This window comes from Peromyscus maniculatus, chromosome 6 (assembly GCF_049852395.1).
Source record: "Peromyscus maniculatus bairdii isolate BWxNUB_F1_BW_parent chromosome 6, HU_Pman_BW_mat_3.1, whole genome shotgun sequence".
Taxonomy (NCBI): domain Eukaryota; kingdom Metazoa; phylum Chordata; class Mammalia; order Rodentia; family Cricetidae; genus Peromyscus; species Peromyscus maniculatus.
In genome coordinates, this window is record NC_134857.1 from 134,780,831 (window position 1) to 134,802,783 (window position 21,953).

A 21,953-nucleotide genomic window follows, 5' to 3' on the forward strand; every position below is an offset into this window, starting at 1 on the left:
ATATATCAGATATTTACATTACGATTCATAACAGCAAAATTACAGTTATGAAGTAGCAATGAAAATAATTTTGTGGGGGGGGGTCACCACAACATGAGGAACTGTGTTAAAGAGTCACATCATCAGGAAGGTTGAGAACCACTGCTCTGTAGGCACTGAAAGACCCTCTTTACCTATTGAGTGGAGAAAAAGAATATGTTGCCGACTTGACAAAGTGAGACGTGAGAAGCTCTCCAGAGTAAATGCATAGTACGAACCTCTCAGGATTCACTGAAGTATCAGTTAGCAGCTCAGAGTCCCAGATCTATGGGTGGTGCTCGTTTTCTTCTTACTTTTCTATCTTTTCTATCTTTAGATGGTGGCTTTATACCATTTTTATCTTTAGGGAAGTATGGCAAGTGTTACTGGAAAATGCATTTGTTTTAATAGAAAACTGACATTGGAATACAGAGTTGTTGTAGTATTTTGAACACTATTATGAGGTTCCCTACATCATTGGAGTGGTTTTCTAAGAAATTTTGTGTATGAAACTCTCCATTTGTCGAGAATCCTGGGAGAACTGACAATTCCTGTGGCCTTTCGTGTTCACCTTTACAGAGGGCTAATGGGCAGGGTGAAGGGTACACAGGAGAAACGAAGTGGCTGGCCACACGGTTGACACAGGAGTCTGGGCAGGCACAGCCCTCTTTCTCTACGGGTGGAAAACAGTAGCGGGTAGACATGGCCGAGTTCTTGCTTTCAACTTTCAGCATCAGAAGGGCATCTGAGGAAACTGGCCTAGTGAGTCCTTCTCTTGGGCAAAGATCTGCTGCGTCCTCAGCACTTTGGCTAGAATCTCATTCTTGCTGAACTGTGACTGGCCACTCCTGACTGCAGGGACCTCCATCTGCTCTGTAGCCACTTCCTCCAGGGCGAAGCGGCAGATGGGCCAGGTGGTGGCCACAGCCCTGACTCACTAAGGCAGCTTCGCCTTGATCTGGAGTGAGTCATCATGGTCGGATTAATGCATGGCTGCTTAGTCGAGTGTTTCTCCAGTGGCTGCTGTTTAACTGTTGTTGTTTATTATCATTGCAAGCCACGTTTAAAATTGTTTTTTGGTTAACATTCAGTGCAATGATTTAGTTATGATAGTCATACCCATAGATAACACATGCTTTTTTCTGGTTCACCCACAGACCTCCCTTCCTCTACATTGCCCTCTTCTTACTGGTCCCTTTCTTCCTCACAAAGTCGTCCTCTCATGTCATGCCTCTCCCATGACCCCATCTCTTCAGCCTTTCCCAACCCCGAGGCCCTTCCTTCTACCCCAGGTCACCATCCACTTTCCTACCGACACACGTATGTGAGTTTGCATCTAGATCCCACATATGGGAGAAAGAACACGTGGTATTTATCTGTTGGAGTTCTGCTTGTTTTAGTTAAGGCCTCGTTTCCTTGCAGTATTTGGCACTTAGGGCAAACCCAGATGTCTGCTGGGACTGCAGAAATGTTGCTGAGTCAATCTCCATCCCCCGCCCTAACATCCTGGTGATTGCCATTGCTCAGTCAACCAAACTGCTTTATTCACATCCCCAAACCATTGCTTGTTTAAACTTTAAATATACCACATTATGATGACATCGTTATAATAGACAAAATGATAGGTGAGTTCCGTGTCCTCCATTCATAATTTCCTACACTGACTCAGTAACACAACCAACTGTAACAGAGTTGTCATGAGGTGATGTCATCTCCAAACTCTAGTGTTTTAAGTAAATGTTTCAGTTTGTACATTGGATAAATGAAGAAACATGATGTTCACACAAAACAGTAAACAACGTATCTGAGCTATATGATGGTCCTCTTTGTTTCCATGTTCGTCTCAGAATTTACCATTTTCCCCACTGAGATCCACCTGTAGAGATCACAGTATTTCTTCCCAAACCACTAGTTACCTCTCAGAAATTTATTTTAAACTAGCCAATAATTAGAGATGGCGCTATGATGGTTCTTCTCAAAGTGTAGTCCTTGGATTAGCTCGTATCAGAATGTCAGAAGGTGAGGAAGAAGAGGTAAAGACTGGGAAGAAGTGTGGAAACAGAGGGGGAGACAGGAGACTGCTCTACTGTGTCTTCACTCCCGAAGGCAGACCTCAGTCTCACGTTATTGATGGAACTTCTGTTGACTACAGGGTAATGTGTAGCTGTAGCATTATGAAGTTAGACACAGGCCATCAGACAATGGGCAGTGAGGAAGGAGTTGTCAGACAAGAAGACAAATGTAATTGACTTTACAGTTTACCTCAGCTTGGACATCACTGACTAAACATGTAAAATACCCGCTATCACCCCCACCGTGCAGCAGTAGTTCTTGCTGTTAGGTACCCAGGCCCTTGCTGGTTCAGGGAAGCTCCCCGTGCTCTGTATACATTACTTCATTTAATCCTCTTGATACACTTGAGTCCTTATCTCTTGACAGATAGGTAAACTGAGGAAACAGCATGGAAGATAGGACCTGAACCTGGACATCTATGCCTCTGAGGTCTTTGGTAGTAGGCAGCATTATACAACAGGAATTTGTGTGAGCATGTATACTGTCAAACTGATAGGAATTCTGTGACAGCTTCTGTGCATATGGTCACTGAGGTCAAATCATTAAATCTACTAATGGACGAGTCACTCAGGGTGAGTTAGCATGAGTAGGTTATGTAAAAGAGCAGTAATGATTGGTGTCATAGAAGGAAGAACACACATTTCTAGAGAGTGAAAGGCTACTGGGCTGCTTCTCCAGTCACCCATCCATCGCATGTGCACTCGGCAACTGTCGCTGATTCTGGCTGTTGACCTATTTTAGTGGAAATGTTTCTTTGCATGAGTCTCCTCACTTTGTGATTGACTATGGTGTGCTGTGTTTTCCTTTCAAAAATCATAGCTTGGAAGTTGTTTAATCTTTATATATTTTTAGAAGCAAGTCACATTTTAGTGTGAATTTGTTTAAATTAAATTCACCCCTCCTTACTTGAATGACGTGAAATACTGATGTCCCATGTCCCGTCTTATTCTTTTTGATGTTTTATATGCTCTCCAATCAGTTGCACAGGTAACAGGTGAAGCCCAATCACCTGAACACTACCGCTCCCACACGGCAGCTGGACTTAGCACCACAGAGGACGATGGGATGACACCCACGAGAAAACTGGAGGTCAGCCTGGGTGGAGGTAAGGGTGAAGAACTGAAGTGAAGTCCTCCACAAATGCTGCTGTCTCTGCCTTTCATCTTCAAGTCCTGTTTGAGCCTTTGGTCCATTGTTTTTTATTTAATTCTCATGTAATGAATATGGAATATGATGGCAGGAAGTGACCCATAGGCCTGAAGGGGAGCTTTAAAACCGATATTAGCCATAAATGCTGTGGGTGGTTTTCTTTTTCTTTTTTTGATGTGGCCAAATGGTGGTGGCAATCTCTTTTAATTCCAGTACTAGGGAGGCAGAGGCAGGTGGATCTCTGTGAGCCAGCCTGGTCTACAGAGTGAGTTCCAGGACAGTCTCCAAAGCTACACAGAGAAACCCTGTCTTGAAAAAACAAAAATAAATAAATAAATAAATAAATAAATTGATGTTTAAGATTAAAAAAACCAAAACAAAATATACAAATAAAACAACAACAATAACAAAAACCTGGTGCTAATTTTCAGATTGGTCATATTACTTCAACTGACCAAGCAGGTGAATTTACCTTTGCTGACCGAGTAAGAGACATCAAGAGCCCCAGCACACCATATTTTACAAAGACTCATGTAAACTCAGCCCTTTTAATAATTAGGAAAGAATTTACTGTTGCCAGTGTATAATCATCTTCAGGACTGCCATCGAAACATCGAATCAGTGAATATGACTCACATACATCTGGTCAGTGTCCCATGTCTGTGATGTGGGCTTCCTCTTATGAACACTGTTTTAAGACTTTTGATTTGAATGTGTGTGAGTATGTGTGAGTACTCATTTTGCTCATCACTTTACCCCATCTCCGGTGTTAAGTAAGACTTATCAAGCTCTACCAGATAGCTTCATGGATGCTGTAGACGGCATAGGAGAGACTCCTTTCTTCTTTGGGCAGCATGAAGAGGGTCAGGGGACATTTGGAGAAGCAGTGAGTAGAGTCACAGGAGAGAAATGCTGAACTTTTGCAGTAGACTTTTCTTTAGAGAGACTCTGGTGAACCTCCCAAACACATGCTATAGCTGTTCTTTAGGTCAGACTCCAGTAAGAAAGTCTAGTTCATTGTAAGCAGTGGGACAAGAGTAGGAAGTCAGGGGCTCTTACAGCACACGCAGTGATGACAATCCACACAGCCACACATCGATGGCTGCAAGAATTCTGCCAGTCAAACATGGCTGCTACCACATTATGGATAAAAAGATGAAAGCTCAGAGGGGTGCCATTTCCTACGTTCATATAACTGGTAAAATAAGAGGGCCATGTGCACCAGGCCTGTCTGACCCCAGGCACATGCTCATTGCACAGGATGTAGTGCCCTTGTTCATGAATACTGCACACTTGCTTTAGTAAAACAGTTCCCCAAAGCTCATGAGGTTGCCATAAAAACATACACCTTTTACGTACTGCTACTTCTGAGAAAGGCTTCAATCACTGATTCTCCCTTGTTTTGGGAATGTCCTGTTTGACTTCTCTGTGCTGTGTTCATGTGACAGATCTGCTGGGTGTCATTAGCACATTCTCGCCTAGAATTTGAACAGTATATTATTACATGATGACTAGGCAATTTTATTCCCCTGTTTTCGTGAATGCTCTTTAATTAATCCATAAATTTAGAGGCCAGGTTAGAAAAACAGATGTCTTTATTGAAGTGTTTTCCACAACTGACTTCTTAATAACATTTTCGTGCAGGAATCTGAACAGCAACACATAAGAAGCAGGAACTTGACATCCAGCACGATTTCTCATTGTCCCAACATAGCTGTGTCCTAAGTCAGTCAGTCATTGTGAAGTAGAAATGGGCTGCATCTTTTTTCAGGTGAATTTGCTACGTGTCATCTGAGCAGATAGTTTGGCTCTGCATTGCCCTTCCAGAGCTCTTAAGTACAATTTTGGAAATTGCAAATTGATGCACATAAAAATACCTATAAAAGTCAACCTTAGCCTCACTGATAGACCTGGATTATTAAAATTTTACTTTTTGATTGAAGACAACAGAAATCATCTTCTAAATACATGTTTTAAGGGGAATGTCATGCCAGCTCTTATCACCTATTGCCCAAATAGTCTGTGGACTTGGCAAGAGACTGAGGTGGACAGCAAAGGGCATGTTTGAAGATGTAGTGGAGCCCTAACATTGTAGGGTATATAGAGGGGAAGGGGAAAGCTAGGAACAGAGTTTTGGTTTCTTTTAGATTGTCACTGACAGTAATAGGTAAAATAGCCAAAAGTGCAAGCAAGCCTCTGTCCAGAGGGTAAAGGCATGTATTGCCAAACCTGGTGACCTGAGTTCCATCCCTGGAATCCACGCAGTGGAGGGAGAGAACTGGCTATGAAAAGTTGTCCTCTGACCTCCACGTGTTCACTGTGATAGGCAAGTGACCACGTTCCTCAATACAACAAATAAATGCCAAAATATTTTGAGAATGCAAGTGAGCGAAGGAAATGAGGAAGATTTACTTGCTTATTGCATAACTTTACATGATAAACTGGTAGAATAATTTATTACAATTCATAGAGTCTACAAATGTATCCTTTTGTGTGTATGTATATGCGAGTCTGTCTTAGTTACTTTTTTAATGCTGTGACAAAACACCATGGCCAAGTATTAGTCAGGGTTCTCTAAGTAACAGAATTTATAGAAAGCATTTCTCTCTATATATATAGAAAAGGGATTTATTAGAATGATTTACAGGCTGTGGTCTAGCTAATCCAACACTGGCTGCCTATGAACAGAATTTCCAAGAATCCCGTAGTTGTTCAGTCTACAGGTCTCACCTGTTCTTTAGTATGTGCGAGAATCCCAAAGAAGTAGGCTCTAATGCCACTGAAGGAATGAACTTGCTAGCAAAGGTGAGAACAAACAAGAGAGAGAGAGAGAGAGAGAGAGAGAGAGAGAGGTCTTCTTTATTCCATGTCCTTGATATAGGCTGCCAGTGGAAGGTGTGGCCAGATTAAAGGTGAATTTTCTCACCTCAAAAGATCTAGATTAGAGGCTTAACTTCTCACCTCCACAATTCAGATTAGAAGTGGGTCTCCCACTTCAAACGATTCAATTAAGAAAAAAAAAAGCCCTCACAGATGTGTCTAGTCATTTGGCTTTTAGTTAATAACAGATGTAGTGAAACTGACAACCAAGAACAGACATTACACCAAGGCAACTTATAAAAGAAAATTGTTTAACTGGGCTTATGGCTTCAGAGGGTAGAGCCCATGGTGGTTCAGCAAACAGGACAGCAGGAACAGCTGAATGGTCACATCTTGATCCTGAAGGAGGAAGCAGAAAGAGAAACTGAGGATGGTATAAGTCTTTTGATGCCTCCAAGCACGTCACTAGTGGCACACCTCCTCCAACAAGGCAGCATTTTTTAATCCTTCCAAAACAGTCCCTCCAACTAGAGACCAAGTTTATATAAGCCTATAGCGGGCATTCTCATCCAAACTTCCTAGTCCACATCATAAAGCAAAATGTATTCATTCCAAATTTTAAAGTACCCATAGTCTTTTACAGTCTCCACGATATTCAAAAGTCCAAAGTCCAAGTCTCTTCAGAGACTTAAGACAATCTCTTAATTGTAACCCCCATTAAAAGCAAAACCCCAAATCAATACTTCAAATATACAGTGGCACAGAATATGTATTATCATTGCAAAATGTAGGAATGGGGCACAGTGAGGAAATAACAAAATCAAAACTCAAATTCCAAATCTTACATTTTCCTGTCTCATGTCAAAGGTTTAGATAGCTCAGCCCATTCCTGCTTTGCTGACCGCAACAGACTTCTCTCTTTTGGGCAGTTCCACTACCTACCTGTAGCTCTCGTTGGCAGACATCCCATGGCCATGGTATCACCAGCATCATCCAGGCTTCACTTTCACAACTTCCTTCAGTGATCTCCCCGTCACATGCTTGACCTCAGCAGCTCTCCTTAACTGCAGATGAAGATTCTCCAACCTCTTGACTCTGTACCCTTTATGACTCTAAAGCCAGAACCAGGTGGAAAACAGTGCCAAGTTCAGGTCTGGCTTGGATGGAGCCTGGCTTCTTCCTTGAATTCCATTTACATAAGGTTTCCTTTGTGGTTGCTTAGTGGGAGCATAAAATTCCTCAGGTATTTCTTTTTTAAAAATTAAAGGTGTATTTGGGCAGGTCTTACCCTGGTGGACCCCTCCCTTGATTTCAGTTTACATCAGGACTCTTCTTGTCTGTTTCAGCACAAGCCTTGGCTACAACACTTCCTAACCTAGTCCTCCTTCTCTCCAAACTGAACATTTCATTTTTTTTATCCTGCTTGATCCTTTTAACTGTAGCTCTGCATAAGAGTGACCAGTAATAACCACATGACAGAGCTGGTATCAGGCCGTCTTGAAATCTCCTTTGCCAATTACACTAGTCCATTGTCTTTCAATTTTGCCTCAGCCAAATTTTTAGGGCATGGGCAAAATGTAGCCACATTTTTGCTAATATATCACAAGAGTGGTCTCTAGCTCAACTGCTAATATTGTTCCAACCTGGCCCACATAGCTCTTGGCACAAATGTCTTCCATGTTCCTACTAGGTTGGCCTATTGAGTTCCATTTACAGCATACAACCACTTTCCTAGTCCAAAATCCCAAAGTCTTCCACACTTCTCCCCAAACCAGCATTGACACAGCAAAAACCTACTCCCTGTTTCTTAGTTACTTTTCATTTGCTGTGCAAGAGACAACCTGACCAAGGTAACTTATAAAAGAAAGCATTTACTAAGGCTGTTATTTCAGATGGTTAGAGTCCATGATGGCAGAGCACAGGCAGGGTGGCAAGAACAGCTGAGACCTCACATCTTGATCTGTAAGTAAGAGGCAGAGAGAGTGAACACTAAGAATAGTGTGAATCTTTTTAAATCTCCAATCCTGTCCTCCAGTGATACTCCTCTTTAACAAGGCTACACCTTCTAATCCTTCCCAAGCAATTCCAATAAGTAGTCAAACCATATGACCAAGTATTCAAATATAGGAGCTTTTGGGATTCATTCTCATTCAAATTACCATAATGTCCATGTTGGTGAGTGTGGGTGCCTATATGTGTGCTTGAGTGCCCATGTGCATATGTAGGTCAGAGGTCATCTTTGCTTGTCATTCATAATGCATTTCTCACCCTGTTTTACTTGTTGTTGTTGTTTGTTTTATTTTGAGACAGGATCTCTTACTGAACCTGGAGCTCACCAGTAAGCAAGGTTGACTGAACATCAATTCCAGGGATTCACCTATCCCCTGATTCCTAGCACTAGTTTACAGGCATGAACTACCACACCTGAGATTTTTTTTTTCTTTTTATCATGGAGTCTGGAGATGGAACTCAAGTCCTTGTAGGACATAGCATGCCTCACAGACTAAGCTATATTCCTAGCCCTGACTTTTATAAATGAAAAATATTAGAGTACTTGGGCTGAAGAGATGCCTCAGTGGGTAAAGACACTTCCTATGCAGAGTCTTGTGACCGGGTTCCACCCCTGGAACCCATGTGAGGGGAGAAGGGGAGAACTGATTCCATAGAGTTGTCCTGTGACCTCCTGGGGTGCTGTTGTGAAATGCATGCGCCAGACAGAAACACAATCATAAATAAAATAAAAATATTTAATAAAACATTAAAGTAATAAACACTATTGAGGTAGTATTTCTGAAGTTCCTACCACTCTGAGTAGAAGCCTTCAGCTGGGAAATCTAAAGAATTTTTGGGTATTTGTTGTCACATGCTTTCACATATTCTGCATGAATCATTCAGAAGGATGCAGGTCTTGGTAAAAACTGAGAACTTCAGTGGCCTTTCAAAGGCATAGCAAACCTGACAACCCAGATTTTCCAGAGTCTTGTATCAGAACTTGTGAAATACTTCCGCAGTGTCATAGGAGTGTTGTTTATGCTGGACACTATCCCACACCAGAAGGTCCTGTCTCGCTCTGTGATCCTGTTTCGCCAAAGGCAATCAGTTTCTGAGCATAGATGGCATGCAAGCTGACATGGAATACAAATTGCTGTCTTTAGTGAATACCATACCTCAGCAATAAATGTTTTTGATGACTGAATCTAATCAGAGTAACTTTCATGCTTTGGGAATGGTATATGCCATGATTGGCACCTCTAGAGCCAGGCCATGTGTCTAAAAGGCCACTGAACTAGACACACTCTTGGTGTTGTAGGGAATGATGAGTCTTAAGAGAAATAAATACTTTTGTAATTTTTTTTTCAAATCTTAGTATTTGAAATGAAACTAGTGTGTGCATGTGTGTTACATGTCAGATAATTTATTGATTGTAAAATATAAGAAGAATATTGAGGAGTGTTGTGTTTACTCATTTCAACACGCCCATCGTTCAACTTTTATATTAGCATGCCCATTAAAGTTGAAAGCATTTCTTTTCATAATGAAAGAAGGGCATTTTCCAAACATGGTCCATGCTAGTTAACAACATCGTATCAGCTGAAGGAAGGTTTGCATATAACTTCAGTGTCCCCCTGGATGACATATGGAGTCTCATAAATATCCCATAAGATTCCATATTGTATTTTCTGCTTTACACACTTTGATCAAAGTCACCTTGTTTCTCATTTTATTTTTATGGGGCCAAATGGAAATTCAGTGGTGGAGGAAAGAGCAGCCATCAGCTCAAATGAGCAGCCCGAGCAAGCTGCACAAGAGGTGTGCCCACCGGAGAAGGAAACAGCCATGGAGGAAGATGAATGTTCCCAGTCTGAGGATGCTGACACCAATGCAGGACCGAGGGAGAAAGCAGGAATGGAGGAAGACGAAGCCCACCATCCCCAGGATGCTGACATGGACATGGGGCTGAGGGAGAAAGCAGGGATTGCAGAGGTCCCCTTAGGGAAGAAGAGCCCTACAGAAGAGCAGTCGACAGAGGAAGGGGAGCGCCCGCCGAGCACAGCTAGGGAGGCAGAGACAGGCACAGAAGGCTGTGGCGGGTCTGGAGAGGAGCAGTTAAACCCCACAGGAAAAACAGCAGTGGGCGGCTCAGCGGCGTTTCTAAACGTGGAGCAAGCACTGGACAGTCAGAGGACGGTGGACCCCGACAGGCAGCGCTTGCTGCAGACAGTGATGGGGAAAGGAAGGGCAGTTTCTGGAAGGGAGCCAGTTTTGGAGAGGGCAGTGCTCACAGAGAGCCCAGAGTTCAGCTCAGAGACTCCTGGGGAATCAGCAGTTCTGAAAGAATCAGGGACTCCTGAAGTGGAGGAGGCACAGAGCCAGGCAGGCTCCCCAGGACCGGATGGGAACCAAGGCAAAGAGGGAGCTCTCACAGAGCTAGAGGACAAGGGGCCCGTGGAGGACGCAGCACCAGAGAGAGAGGATGGTTCGGAAGAGGCAGTCCTTGGAGGGGAGAAAGCAGCTATGGAGAGGAAGGGGGTTCTAGAAGGACAAGCACCCTCGAGCTCCTCAGCAGGAGAAGCAGGGGCAAGCCCCAGAGAGGCAGTCCAGGGCCACCCTGAGAAACTCTGTAAGGCAGACACACCAAGGGAGGGAGTTGTGGCTGACACGCAATCTGTCCTGGAACAGGATCCCACAGCAGTGCTCCCGGGGGAGTTCACTGCAGCTGCAGACCGGAGGAAAGTTGAGAGGCCCCCAACACCTCCCAGAGAAACTGGATCTGAAAGAGAAGAGGGGACAGGGGTCAAGGTGGTGAAGACAGAAGAGAAGTTAGAGGAGCAGAAAGCTGAAGGGGCAGAGGAGGGCACAGCGGAGGGAGTGAGGTCTGTGGAAGACGCCTATGCATCCCCCAATAAGATGGAGGCTGATCCTGAGGGTGTAAATCCCACAGGGGCGACCGAGTTGAGTGAGGACACAAGGCTTCTAGAAGAGTCACCCAAAGAAAGAACCATTGCCTTGTTTGAAGCAAAACTTCAATTTGGGAAGTTAGTGGAAGATAATGAAGCCACAGCCACAGAGCACAGAGGAGGAGGAGAAGAGCTGCCAGGCCCGGAGAGTGAGGCTCCATTGCAGCAGGGGAGGATGCCCTGCGCCCCTGGACCTGAGCCAGCAGGCAAAGCTCGGGGGCCTGAGAGTGTGTTCACAGCCAGAGGCCGAGAGAGGCCTGCCAAGGAGCTGGGCAGCCTCGAGGGACCAGAGAGACCGGGTGAAGAAGAAGGGCCTTTGCAAAGGCAGAGAAGGGACATCGTAATGACGTGTGGACATCTTCCCGCGGAAAAGCTCACCGTAACAGAGCTGTTCAGCGGAGAGGCTGAGGGCGAGAAGACACAGGAAGAGGGCGGTGAGGTCAGAAAGCACCCTCCAGGAACAGTGGCTGACAGCCTGGCAGGGCAGGACTGGGCCACGGGAGGAGGCACGGTCAAAGATGAGGAGGATGCACATGGAAGAGGAGTTGAAGAAACAGTTGCAGAGCACGGGGAGGGGCGGGCAGAGTCATTGTCCACTTCTGGGGACAGTGTGACCTCCTCCTTTGCAGATGTCCAGAAGGAAACCTGGAACGGAGCAGGCGAGGCTCCAGGAGAAACAGCAGCCGAGGACAGTGTGGCAGCTGAGGACATGACATCCAGGACAGAGAAGGTGGCCGTGGTAGAGGGAGTGGCATCAGCAGAGGCTGGGGAGGTCACACAGGAACAGAAGCCTCCTGAAGTGCAGGGCTCAGAGCCAGGGGAAGCGAAGGCCTCTCAGCATGCAGGCACGGCTGTGGAGGAGACAGGGACTAGGAGGCAGGATGAGGGGCACCAGTCAGGAGCAGCTGAGGAGTTCAGAGGACCAGTGCCTCAAGGAGAGACAGAGCTTAGCAGTTTCTAGAGGCAGCACTTCCCAGGAAGCTGGATTTTTCTGGAACCCCAGAGAAATTGCAAAGAGAAAGTTCCCTTGATCACAATGGAGTACATATATGTAATATGATGCTTAAATACCTAAGTTTTGAATAGTGGAAGTAAACTTCAAAATATATTTATTTTACATATTCTGTTGTTTCCAAGACACCATCAGGTCATTAGGGCCTAATTTCTATTATTTTGAATGATTTTTACCCATAGTGCTATCTTTTTTCCCCCAGCATATTATGGGAAAAGACTGATACAGGCACCTCACCAGTACTTTAGATTTTCTTTTAACTCGCTGTTGGCCTTCTTTGGTCTTGATCTGTAGGTGCTGGTCAGTAGGTTAGTAACCATGGTGAAATAGCTCAGGTAGATTGCTCTCACGGGAACTGTGGTCCCAAACAGAGAATGGGGGGTATTGAACATTCTACACAGCTATATTTAAATCAAAGTGATAATTTTTTAAATATTTGGCTTTTACCAAAGATTACCAGAAGGCGATCCCTGATGACTTGAATTTGTTTAAATCACTTTTTATTTGCAGTTAAATATTAGTCCCAGTTTCATGCATGGAATTGTGTCTTAATCACCTGGTCTTCAGAATGAGCTGCTCGGCCTCTTCCATGTCCACTTAAAACTGAAGATTGCCCCAAGCCTTTCCAAGTCCTTCCAGGAAAAGGATTCCATGGTGTGGAAATTCACTTTCTCTTGGAAACGTTAATTATTCCTATTTACACCTGGTGTGTGTGTGTGTGTGTGTGTAAAGTGAGAACCTTCCTGAAAGTGCCCTTTGCTTGTGTGTCTTTGTGTCCCATTTTCTCTGGTAGACTGGCAAAGTGTGACTTTCAGCATTTTGTCATTGGGAGCATTATTTATCAGATTTCTCAAATGCAAAAAACAAAAAAAAGTACTTAGTCTAGGTAACTCTGAGAAGTGTGGTTGTAATGGGAAAACTTGCTCCATCACACATACCCTGGTCCATCACAGGCACTCTGGGAAGACATGGTCCATCACACACACACTCTGGGAAGACATGGTCCATCACACACACTCTGGGAAGACATGGTCCATCACACACACTCTGGAAAGACCTGGTCCATCACACACACTCTGGGAAGACCTGGTCCATCACACACACTCTGGGAAGACATGGTCCATCACACACACTCTGGGAAGACATGGTCCATCATACACACTATGGGCAGACATAGTCCATCACACACACTCTGGGAAGACCAGGTCCATCATACATATCCTGTACCTGATGTCATCCTAAAGATATGCAGCCTGTGTTCCTTCGGGGTTCTGTTCTGAGTGACCCTACAATATGTTAGCAATCATAATCACTCTTCAGAGGGTGCCCATATACAGTTTCCTAGTTGGATACCAGCATATTGTGAGGGTCTAAGTTTTCTTGAAGACATCCACACACTATGCCCCAAAGGTCACAAGTGAGAAGATGAGAGTTTTTCCCAGGCAGCAATTCCCCAGCAGGAGGAGAATCAACCTTTCATGGGGGACTTTCACGACTGAATTCTTTCCCCATAACAAAGCTTCAGATATACTTGGTCTTAAATGAACCTATGCATAAATATTTAATTTTTTCTTGATTCTACTATGTAGCCAAAGTTGAGGACTTTTCCCCCCAGTCATCAGACAGTCATGCTGTCTGCCATCTGCTCTGTGTTGCTATTGTCAAGGTGTCCTGTTGTTACAGATGGTTTTAATTTTGATGATTGTTCAGGAGCTTCTTGATAATCAATGATGTACCAGAGTAGACATATTGGAACAGAGAGTGGACGGATCATTTTATCACGGACATTATCACCTACAGCTTGCCACCTGCCCTCTTCTCATAATTAGAAACTGCAGAGGGTGTTGGGGCAGGGGCGTGGTGGGGGGAGGGGCAGAAACTGCTGCTTTACCAAACCTTGGAGGTGATTGATTCTGAAGTGTACCAAAGCCTGAACGCTGCTCAGATGGATCACTAGTTACACCGAGGCCTCATTGTGGTTAAAAAACAGATTGCAGGAACACTGTCAAGTTCATCTTGGTCTCCTTGTCTTTTGTGACAAAGCATACAGCATGTGTGGTCATTCTAAAGGAGATGGTAATCACCATAAAAGTGATGGATCCACCCTTCAGCTCATTTCAGTATGATTGTATGGGGTGTATTTGGGACTTGCCTCTCAGTCAGCTGAATCTGACAGCAGGCTCCCTGCCCTGTGCTCTGTTCTATGGCTGGATCTCATCTCCTCCACATCCAGATCCACGGCATTACTGTGACCGATATAGGACTTCACCCAGCATTATCCGCCATACTACAGAACACTTGGAGCACAAGAACTGATGAGAAAGATTTTGCAAACTTGTTAATCATGTTGAAAAATGAGGTTTGTACAATGTGCTAAATGGAAATTGCCTTGGATTATTTTTATATTTAACACCTTCCATCGGCCCAGTCTGTAGCACAATTCTACAATCTGCATGTGGATTTAACTGTGAAATTCAGTGTTGTGATGTTTTGATTGAGTGAATTTTATCTTTGTAAATATTACAACAATAAAATTATGTTTAGTGAAACTGATTTTTCTATAGTTTCTTCATCATTAAAAAATAAATAATACATTTACAGGCTTGAGAGGAGAGTTTTCTTGGGAAAGAAGATTAGACTTTTAAGATGCTTTGTGCTATTTTCTTGCAAAACTCAAATGATATGCGCAGACAAAAGAGCCATAGCCTTAGTGGGCTCTACTTTTAAGTGTGTCTGTAGACTGCCTGCATTCATCTGCATCTTCTGTATCCCTGGGGTAATGCCAGAGAGGAGAATTCTTCCCATCACTTCATCGACAAGTGCACATGGAAGTTCAGTGTGAAGTGCCTGTCTGAATCCACAGTCAATCTCAGGTCATCTCAGTGTGAAGTGCCTGTCTAAATCCACAGTCAATCTCAGGCCATCTAACTTCTACCTTAGACTAGATTTGAAAACACTATACATTATATCTAGGAAGATTCTAGACTAGTGTACAAATTCAAATCTCCCTGTGTTTCTGGTGAAGGAGGAAACATTTTACTAACACATCTTCTAATAGTAAGATAGAATCGTGTTTCCATCCAGTGTTCAGCAGAGAACAAAGAGGCTGACTTGATTTAGATGCCAAGGAAACTTAGGAGGAGTTTGGTTTTGTGACTGAATTGTGAGGAAAGCCTTTCCCATCACTTTATAAACTTCCACAAGGTAAATTTACAGCATAGGTGAGTTCTCTACCCCCCTTATGATCAATAATTTGCCACAGTTCTTGCCCTTGGAAAATGATTGTTTGAACAAAGAAGAGAAAAATCTCAAAGGAATTTATTTAGTGGGTGAAATATTTGAACAGGCTCAAGGACAGCCCAAGAGACGCTGCTTATGACCTTGGGTAATATTTCCTCCAATCCTTCTCTACACTCAATTTTGACATAAAAAAGAAGAAATTCCTTGTCGCCGTGGTTTACAGAAGAGGTGCATGAGAATGGGGATAAATAAAGCTGGGACTCCAAACTAACCTTCAAAAACTACTCTAACTAATCTTTCCTTGGTTTTTCTTTGGTTCAATTTTCTTTCTTCCTATACACCCAATGACAGGAAAACTATGCCCTCCATAATAGCTGGAGATTCATCTTAAGAGATGAAAGTATGGGGTAGTTGATAATCACATGACTTTGATAATTCCCTCCAGATTGCTCAGACTCTTTAGCCATCTGTGTGATCCTTATACTAATTTAGAATGTGGCTGTATACCCATTTTATAAGGGAATGGGAGGTATATAGAAGATTCTGAGACAAGCTGCTATCAGGCTATCTGCTTTGCAGATGTCTCCTGGTCTTTATTTAGTGCATATGTACAATTAAAGGCATAGTAAGGACTCACACATTATGGGAGAAATCTACTAGGTTATCAGAAGTCTGGGTACTGTTGTAACACAGAGACCTTCAAGCTGCTGTGAATGTACCCACAAGGGGAGATGAATGTTTTTATGGTCTACTGTCAAGGGTAAACTGAGGTGTATGACCTCCAGAGGTATGTTTTCTTAAAATGGACCTCAGGGCTCTACACTTGCTTGACCACACAGACTGACTCTTCAAACACTTTCTATTTTACTGTGGTTGGGTGGCCATCGAATGACCCAATTTAAAGGAAGAGGTAAAAATGTGATGTAGGGGTTGAAAGGGGACTGGCTTTAATACTTGATTAACAAATGTAGCATGAATCTTAAAGAGTCTTATTAATAAAATCAAACCTGGAGCCAGGTATTGGGGCGAATGCTGGAAGACAAGACCAGAGAAGCAGAACAAGCCACAGCTACCACACCTTGCCAGTTCCTCAGCTGGTCCTGTTTCCTCAGACTGGAAGCCTCTGAGTCCTCATCCAGAATGAATCTCAGCTGAACTGCTGCTCGAAAGCCTGAAAGCTTAACCAGCCTAAATGCTTCTAGTTTCTGCTCCTCATGCCTTATATACCTTTCTGCCATCACTCCCTGGGGTTAAAGGCGTGAATCACCATGCCTGGCTGTTTCCAATGTGGCCTTGAGCTCTCAGAGATCCAGAGGGATTTCTGCCTCTGGAATGCTAGGATTAAAGGCGTGTGCTACCACTGCCTATCCTCTATGTTTAATATTGTGGCTGTTCTCTTCTATGACCCCAGATAAGTATTTTAGCATGCACAATATTTTGGGAAACACAATACAACCACAAACAAAACCTCCTGGAAGTGGGTTCCAGCTATTTGCTTCCCATAGAACTAAATGAGGACCAGACTGAACTTTCAGCTGATAATCTACTAAAATATTATTTTTTAGTATCTTATTGTGCTGTGAATTTTGTTGAATTAATCACAAGGAGCTTCTATGAAGAGCATTGCTGCACAATATAACAACTCCTTGATTCCCACCCACTTATTATGTGATATGCATAAATATTATGTTTTTACATTTATAAATGTAAAACACAAAGTGGAATAAATCTGATGCCAAATACTCCCATTCTAGCAGTAAATAATATTTGTTCACAGTCACATAAACTAATTAAAAATAGAAGTCACCATTTTCAGAGATAAATCTTTTAAGTTTTTATGTATGATGTTTATTAAAATTTATGATGGTTATATGTGGTTTTGATCGAATGTGAACTTCTAATAATCTCAATGCTACTCAATCTAGAAGAAATTTAATACAAAGAGCATTGTGGACATAGAGAATTTTTAAAATTAAATTTTAACATATATATTGGTTTAGTGGCAGAAAATATGTCAGGGTGAGCAATAAAAAAACAAAAACAAAATAGAAAGTTATACTCAGTAGCATAAAATTCTGTTCACAAAGTGGGATGGAAATATAAGTTTAGAGGAAAAATAACAACCCTTTTCTAATGTTAAAGAAAAGCTTAGTCATGTACCTTTGACCACAGATGCCTCAGGTCAGGACTCCTGGGATGTGCTTCAATGATTGTGTTTGTTGGGATAAGCTTTGGGAACAACACTGTGGGCAGTGAGGACTCTACCAGGGCTGAGAGAAAAGCTTTGATGAGGTGTAGTTGTTGGAACATCTACATATCACTCAGGGGAGCCATGGGCCATAAGGGCTGCTGGAGAGGAGGGACAGGCCTATTGATTCCCACAGCAGCACAGTCCCTCCTCACCTTGGTTATGTGTCCTCTGCATTGGAAAGCAGTTCCCATGCAGAAACTCAGGTCTTACCCTTGGCCCAGGCATTGAGTGACCAAATGTGTTCACTCCGAAGGGAACTTCATGGTAGAACCCCAAAGTACGCACTGTGTAGGTAAAACTAATATCAGTTTGTGAGATCTTGACTCCAAGACTGCATGTAGAACAGAGCCATAAGCATTTTCATCATAGAAAGTCCTATTGTATAACCTTAGAAATTATATCTATCATTTCTATTTAAATGTGTGCAGTTTTAGATGTATAATGTGTAAATGAGTACTAATGGTTCGACAATCATTTTAGAGGTCAGTGAACAAACATGTTTGGAGAGTCCTGGCATAAAAGGATGAATAGTAGACACTCTGTACTTCCTGTACCCCTGGCCTGTCATTCATTGTTGAGTGATTTGCCCAAGACTGTATAAATTCCTGGAACAGTTTTGCTCCATAGTGTTAAAGTGATACTTGATGCAAAATTAATGAGTGGACCATGAAGGTTTTTATGTAGTGTCTGCTGGGATCTAGGGAAGGAGCCATGGGCTTATCCTGTGCCCATGTGACTGACAGAGCACTTTGATACCAATTCACCATGGAGGAGCATGGCTCAGCAATGTCCCTGGAAAGGACCAGCATGTAGTCCATGTAGTCTTTCTGACATATTGCTTGCAGCACCCCATTCTTCTGATTTGGTTGAAGCAGCCTCAGGCAGCAGTAGAATGAGTTGATGTGACTCTGCTGCAATAAAACATTGTATTAAAAAATATATGAATTGGAAGACGTAGCTTGAGGACTATAGTTTGACAGCCTCTGCTGAAGTCTACAGGGTGAACAGGTCTGTGCTGTAGACTAATCTTGACTCCTCAGTTTGAATGTTAATGTTGCTATGACAAGGTCCCCGACAGGGAGCAGCTTAATAGAAGGATTGGTTTTTGTTGCTGTTGGAAGGAGGACAGTCTATCACTGTGGGGTCATGGTGGCAAAAGCATAAGGCTAATGGTCATACTGTGCCCACAGCCAGAAGCAGAAAGAAAGGAAGCTGTGTAGTCGGTTTGCTTTCTCTTTTTTATTCCATCGAAGAGGTCTAGCCCATGGAATTTAGGGTGAGTCTTCCAACCACAATTGACCTAATATAGAAAAGCTCTCACAAACATGCCCAGAGGTGGTTTCATTGGTGATTCTAGACCTGGTCAAGTCCACAATCAGATTACCACAGTAATGAAACATATTTCTTCACACAAAAGTTTGGAAAACAATCTACCTTAAAAAAATAACTAACCTTAATTTTGTGGTGAAATGATGGCTTCTAGAAACTTCCTCTCCTTTAAGAAACTGATTATAAAACCTCATCTTTGTCTGCCAGTCCTTCCCTCCCAGAAGTCTCACTTCCCATCTCCTATCAGATCCACAGGATGCAAGTACGACGTTCTGTAAAGCATTGTACGTACAGGGTGAATGCATTTCATGTATCACAGACTGACTTCCCTAGGCACCAACAACTCCATGAGAGAACTGGCCTGTCTCCATTGACACCAGACAATCCCTGTGCCAGGAAGTGTGTGGCACATGTCATGGGCTCGATAACTATGGAACAAACAGGTGAGATCACGAATGGAAATGCAGATTTTGGTAGTGTTGTTCTAGACTGTTCTGGACAGATTTCAGGATAAAAATTGATATTGGTTGGATACAGGGAGTATTTGGAGAAAATAAGTATTTTATAAAACATTAGTGTCTGCAGGGACCCTGAAGACCCAAAGTTCCATCTGTTCCACTTCAAGTATTAGACAGGGATAGCAGTGTCCGCAAGGGTTGGGGGTAGAAAATAGAGTTGAAATGCACTCATCAAGAGTTTGACAGCCATCACATCTTTTAATAAGCCAGACTTTCTTTTGAGAGACAGAGAATCCCAATTCCTAACAAAATCCCCTCTCAAAGCTCAGTATTCTTGCAAACACTGACACAGTTCTCAAATGTGGCAGATGATACATTCCATTGTCAATTCCCCTGACTGCCAAAGTTTATCCCTGAAGGATTTAGTGGTATTGTATGCTGTTCATACAAACAGAGACACATATAGACATACAGTCGCACACAGAGACAACACACACACACACACACACACACAGATGCGCACGCGCTCGCGCACACACACGCACACGTACACACATGCACACACACACAAAGAAAGACACACACAGACACAGGTACATACAGACACACAGACCACACACACTCCTCTGACATTGGTTAAAGAACAGAAAATTGTCCAGAATGAACAGAACCCCTGCAGTCAATACAGACCTGGAATTATGAAACCTTAGTCCTTTCTAAGCATTAGCGCTGGCTTAACAATCTCAAAGCTAAGGCACTGCATGTTAGAATTCTTTTGTGATTTCCCACCATTTTAAAATCCCTGGAAGTATGCATTGGGTATCAGGACTTAGAAAACAAAGAAAACAAAAACTCCCCCACCTCTTGCTCCATGCAGCCACGTTTTGTACCACTGATTTAGAATCTGAATGACCACTGAGATTGAACAGTAGAATGCAGATGTAACTTCATAAACAAATTTAAATCGGGACAGCCAACTTTAACCGACAGTGCTTTGACTGTCTTGTTATTTATTGTGTTTCTTCTTGAACAACTTTACTCACTAGGCATCAAGAAACAATGAAAAAGTTACCATTCATTCCATTTTACAGATGGTGAAGCACAACCATAAAGTAACATTTAAGACTTGGAGCTAGGACATCCCAGGTGGAAAATTGGTGTTGTCCAGAGCAGAAGTCAATGAAGTGCAGCTTTAGTATGGGTTGGCTTATGGTCTCACACACAGAAACACTCACACTTTAGACACTCACACTCTTTCACACACGCACTTTCACAGGCACTCACTCTCACACACACTCACACCTTGCACTATGCTCCTGACATAACATCTAGAAGCAAATAACATGCAGACTTCCAGGGCCTGACCCACATGAACCCAAGAGCCTTGAGAAGCTCTGACGTAGATCTTTCCACCCTTTGCTTGGGTTCCGCTCGGGTTCCGTGTAATCTCCAGTGCTCTCTGCCTCTTTTCCTTCACACTTTTCATTTCTCTGCATATGTTTATTCTGTGCTCAGTGCAGCCAATAAGCTTAGTTTTCAGGGGTTGTATTTTCACGTCTGCAAGTTTAACTTAGTCTTTAATTCCTCCCGCTTCTTTCATTTTGTTGGTAGGCTTTCTGTTTCTTTGTTTCTGTTGATATATGGTCTTTTCTGTAGCCCAGACTGGGACAAAACTCAGTGTGTAGCCCAGGCTGGTCTTGAACTTCCCTGGCCATCCTCCTGGATCAGTGCTCAGATAGCTGGGATGACTACAGGTGTTACCCACCATGCCCAGCACACCTCTTTATGTTTGATGGTCATATGCTGCTTGCTGAACTTTCCTACTTCTTGCCATTTCATCTAAAGCATTCCTTCAACTGTTGTAATTACCATTAACACGTTACTACTTTTATTATAAAATCAATGCTTCTGGTATCGGGAGTCCTCATCAGCATATGCCTGTGTAGTCTGTTACTTTGGCTTCTGTTCCCTGTGGCTTCTCAGGTGTGTGAGTGAAGTGAGTTAGCTTTAGTCTGTGTGTTATCCTGAGTCCCTTACAGTCCAACAGTTAATAAACTTGTCACTGTGGGCCCAAAGCTTAATACTCAGTTTCAGTGCTAGCTTCTACTGTGTCATTATTTGTGGGCTGGTGGTCCTGATGAGAAAGTATAACTACACTTGATTTTCCCCTTTGTTTAGCCACGTTACAGATGATTCATGTTCTCTCACCCATCCCCATCCCTTCTCTCATTTCCTTATTTCCTATCAGTTTAACAATAAGTATTTTAGAGTATTATGCATATTTTACTTTGGTTTTTTATTTTAAAACCAGCAGACTTTTGAATATAATCCTTATTTTAATAAAATCATTTACTTGAAAAACTAAGAGAATCAATGTTTTCAAGTATTTTTTAAGCACAAAAAAATTCATAAATTCAACTTTTCCAAGCAGGAGGTTTGGATTGTAAAGATGCTAACTGTGGAAATGGAATGTTTTCCACGGCTGAGGCTTAAGTGAGAGTTTAACACAATTGTCTTAGAATGGTTGTGAGGAGATTTTAACATCTCAGTGCTCTTGTTATTGGCATTTAACACTGTAATACTCATTTTAGTGGCATTTAAAAATGATGCTCCTGTTAGTGGCATTCCTTCTCTTATTTCAACTT

At 42.8% G+C, this 21,953-nt stretch overlaps 1 protein-coding gene across 6 annotated transcripts in view; it reads left to right on the forward strand.

Annotated features, from left to right (window-relative positions):
• The window catches only part of Erich3 (glutamate rich 3), a 110,984-nt gene extending 96,408 nt beyond the window's left edge, over window positions 1–14,576 (forward strand). For all 6 annotated transcript variants that reach the window (XM_042280185.2, XM_042280184.2, XM_076575280.1 and 3 more), the window contains 2 exons: window positions 3,071–3,196; window positions 9,812–14,576. In XM_042280185.2, coding sequence (XP_042136119.1) covers window positions 3,071–3,196; window positions 9,812–11,979 — 2,294 coding nt within the window. In that variant the 3' untranslated portion in view covers window positions 11,980–14,576. The remainder of the gene's footprint in view (window positions 1–3,070; window positions 3,197–9,811) is intronic.
• The last annotated feature ends 7,377 nt before the right edge of the window (window positions 14,577–21,953 follow it).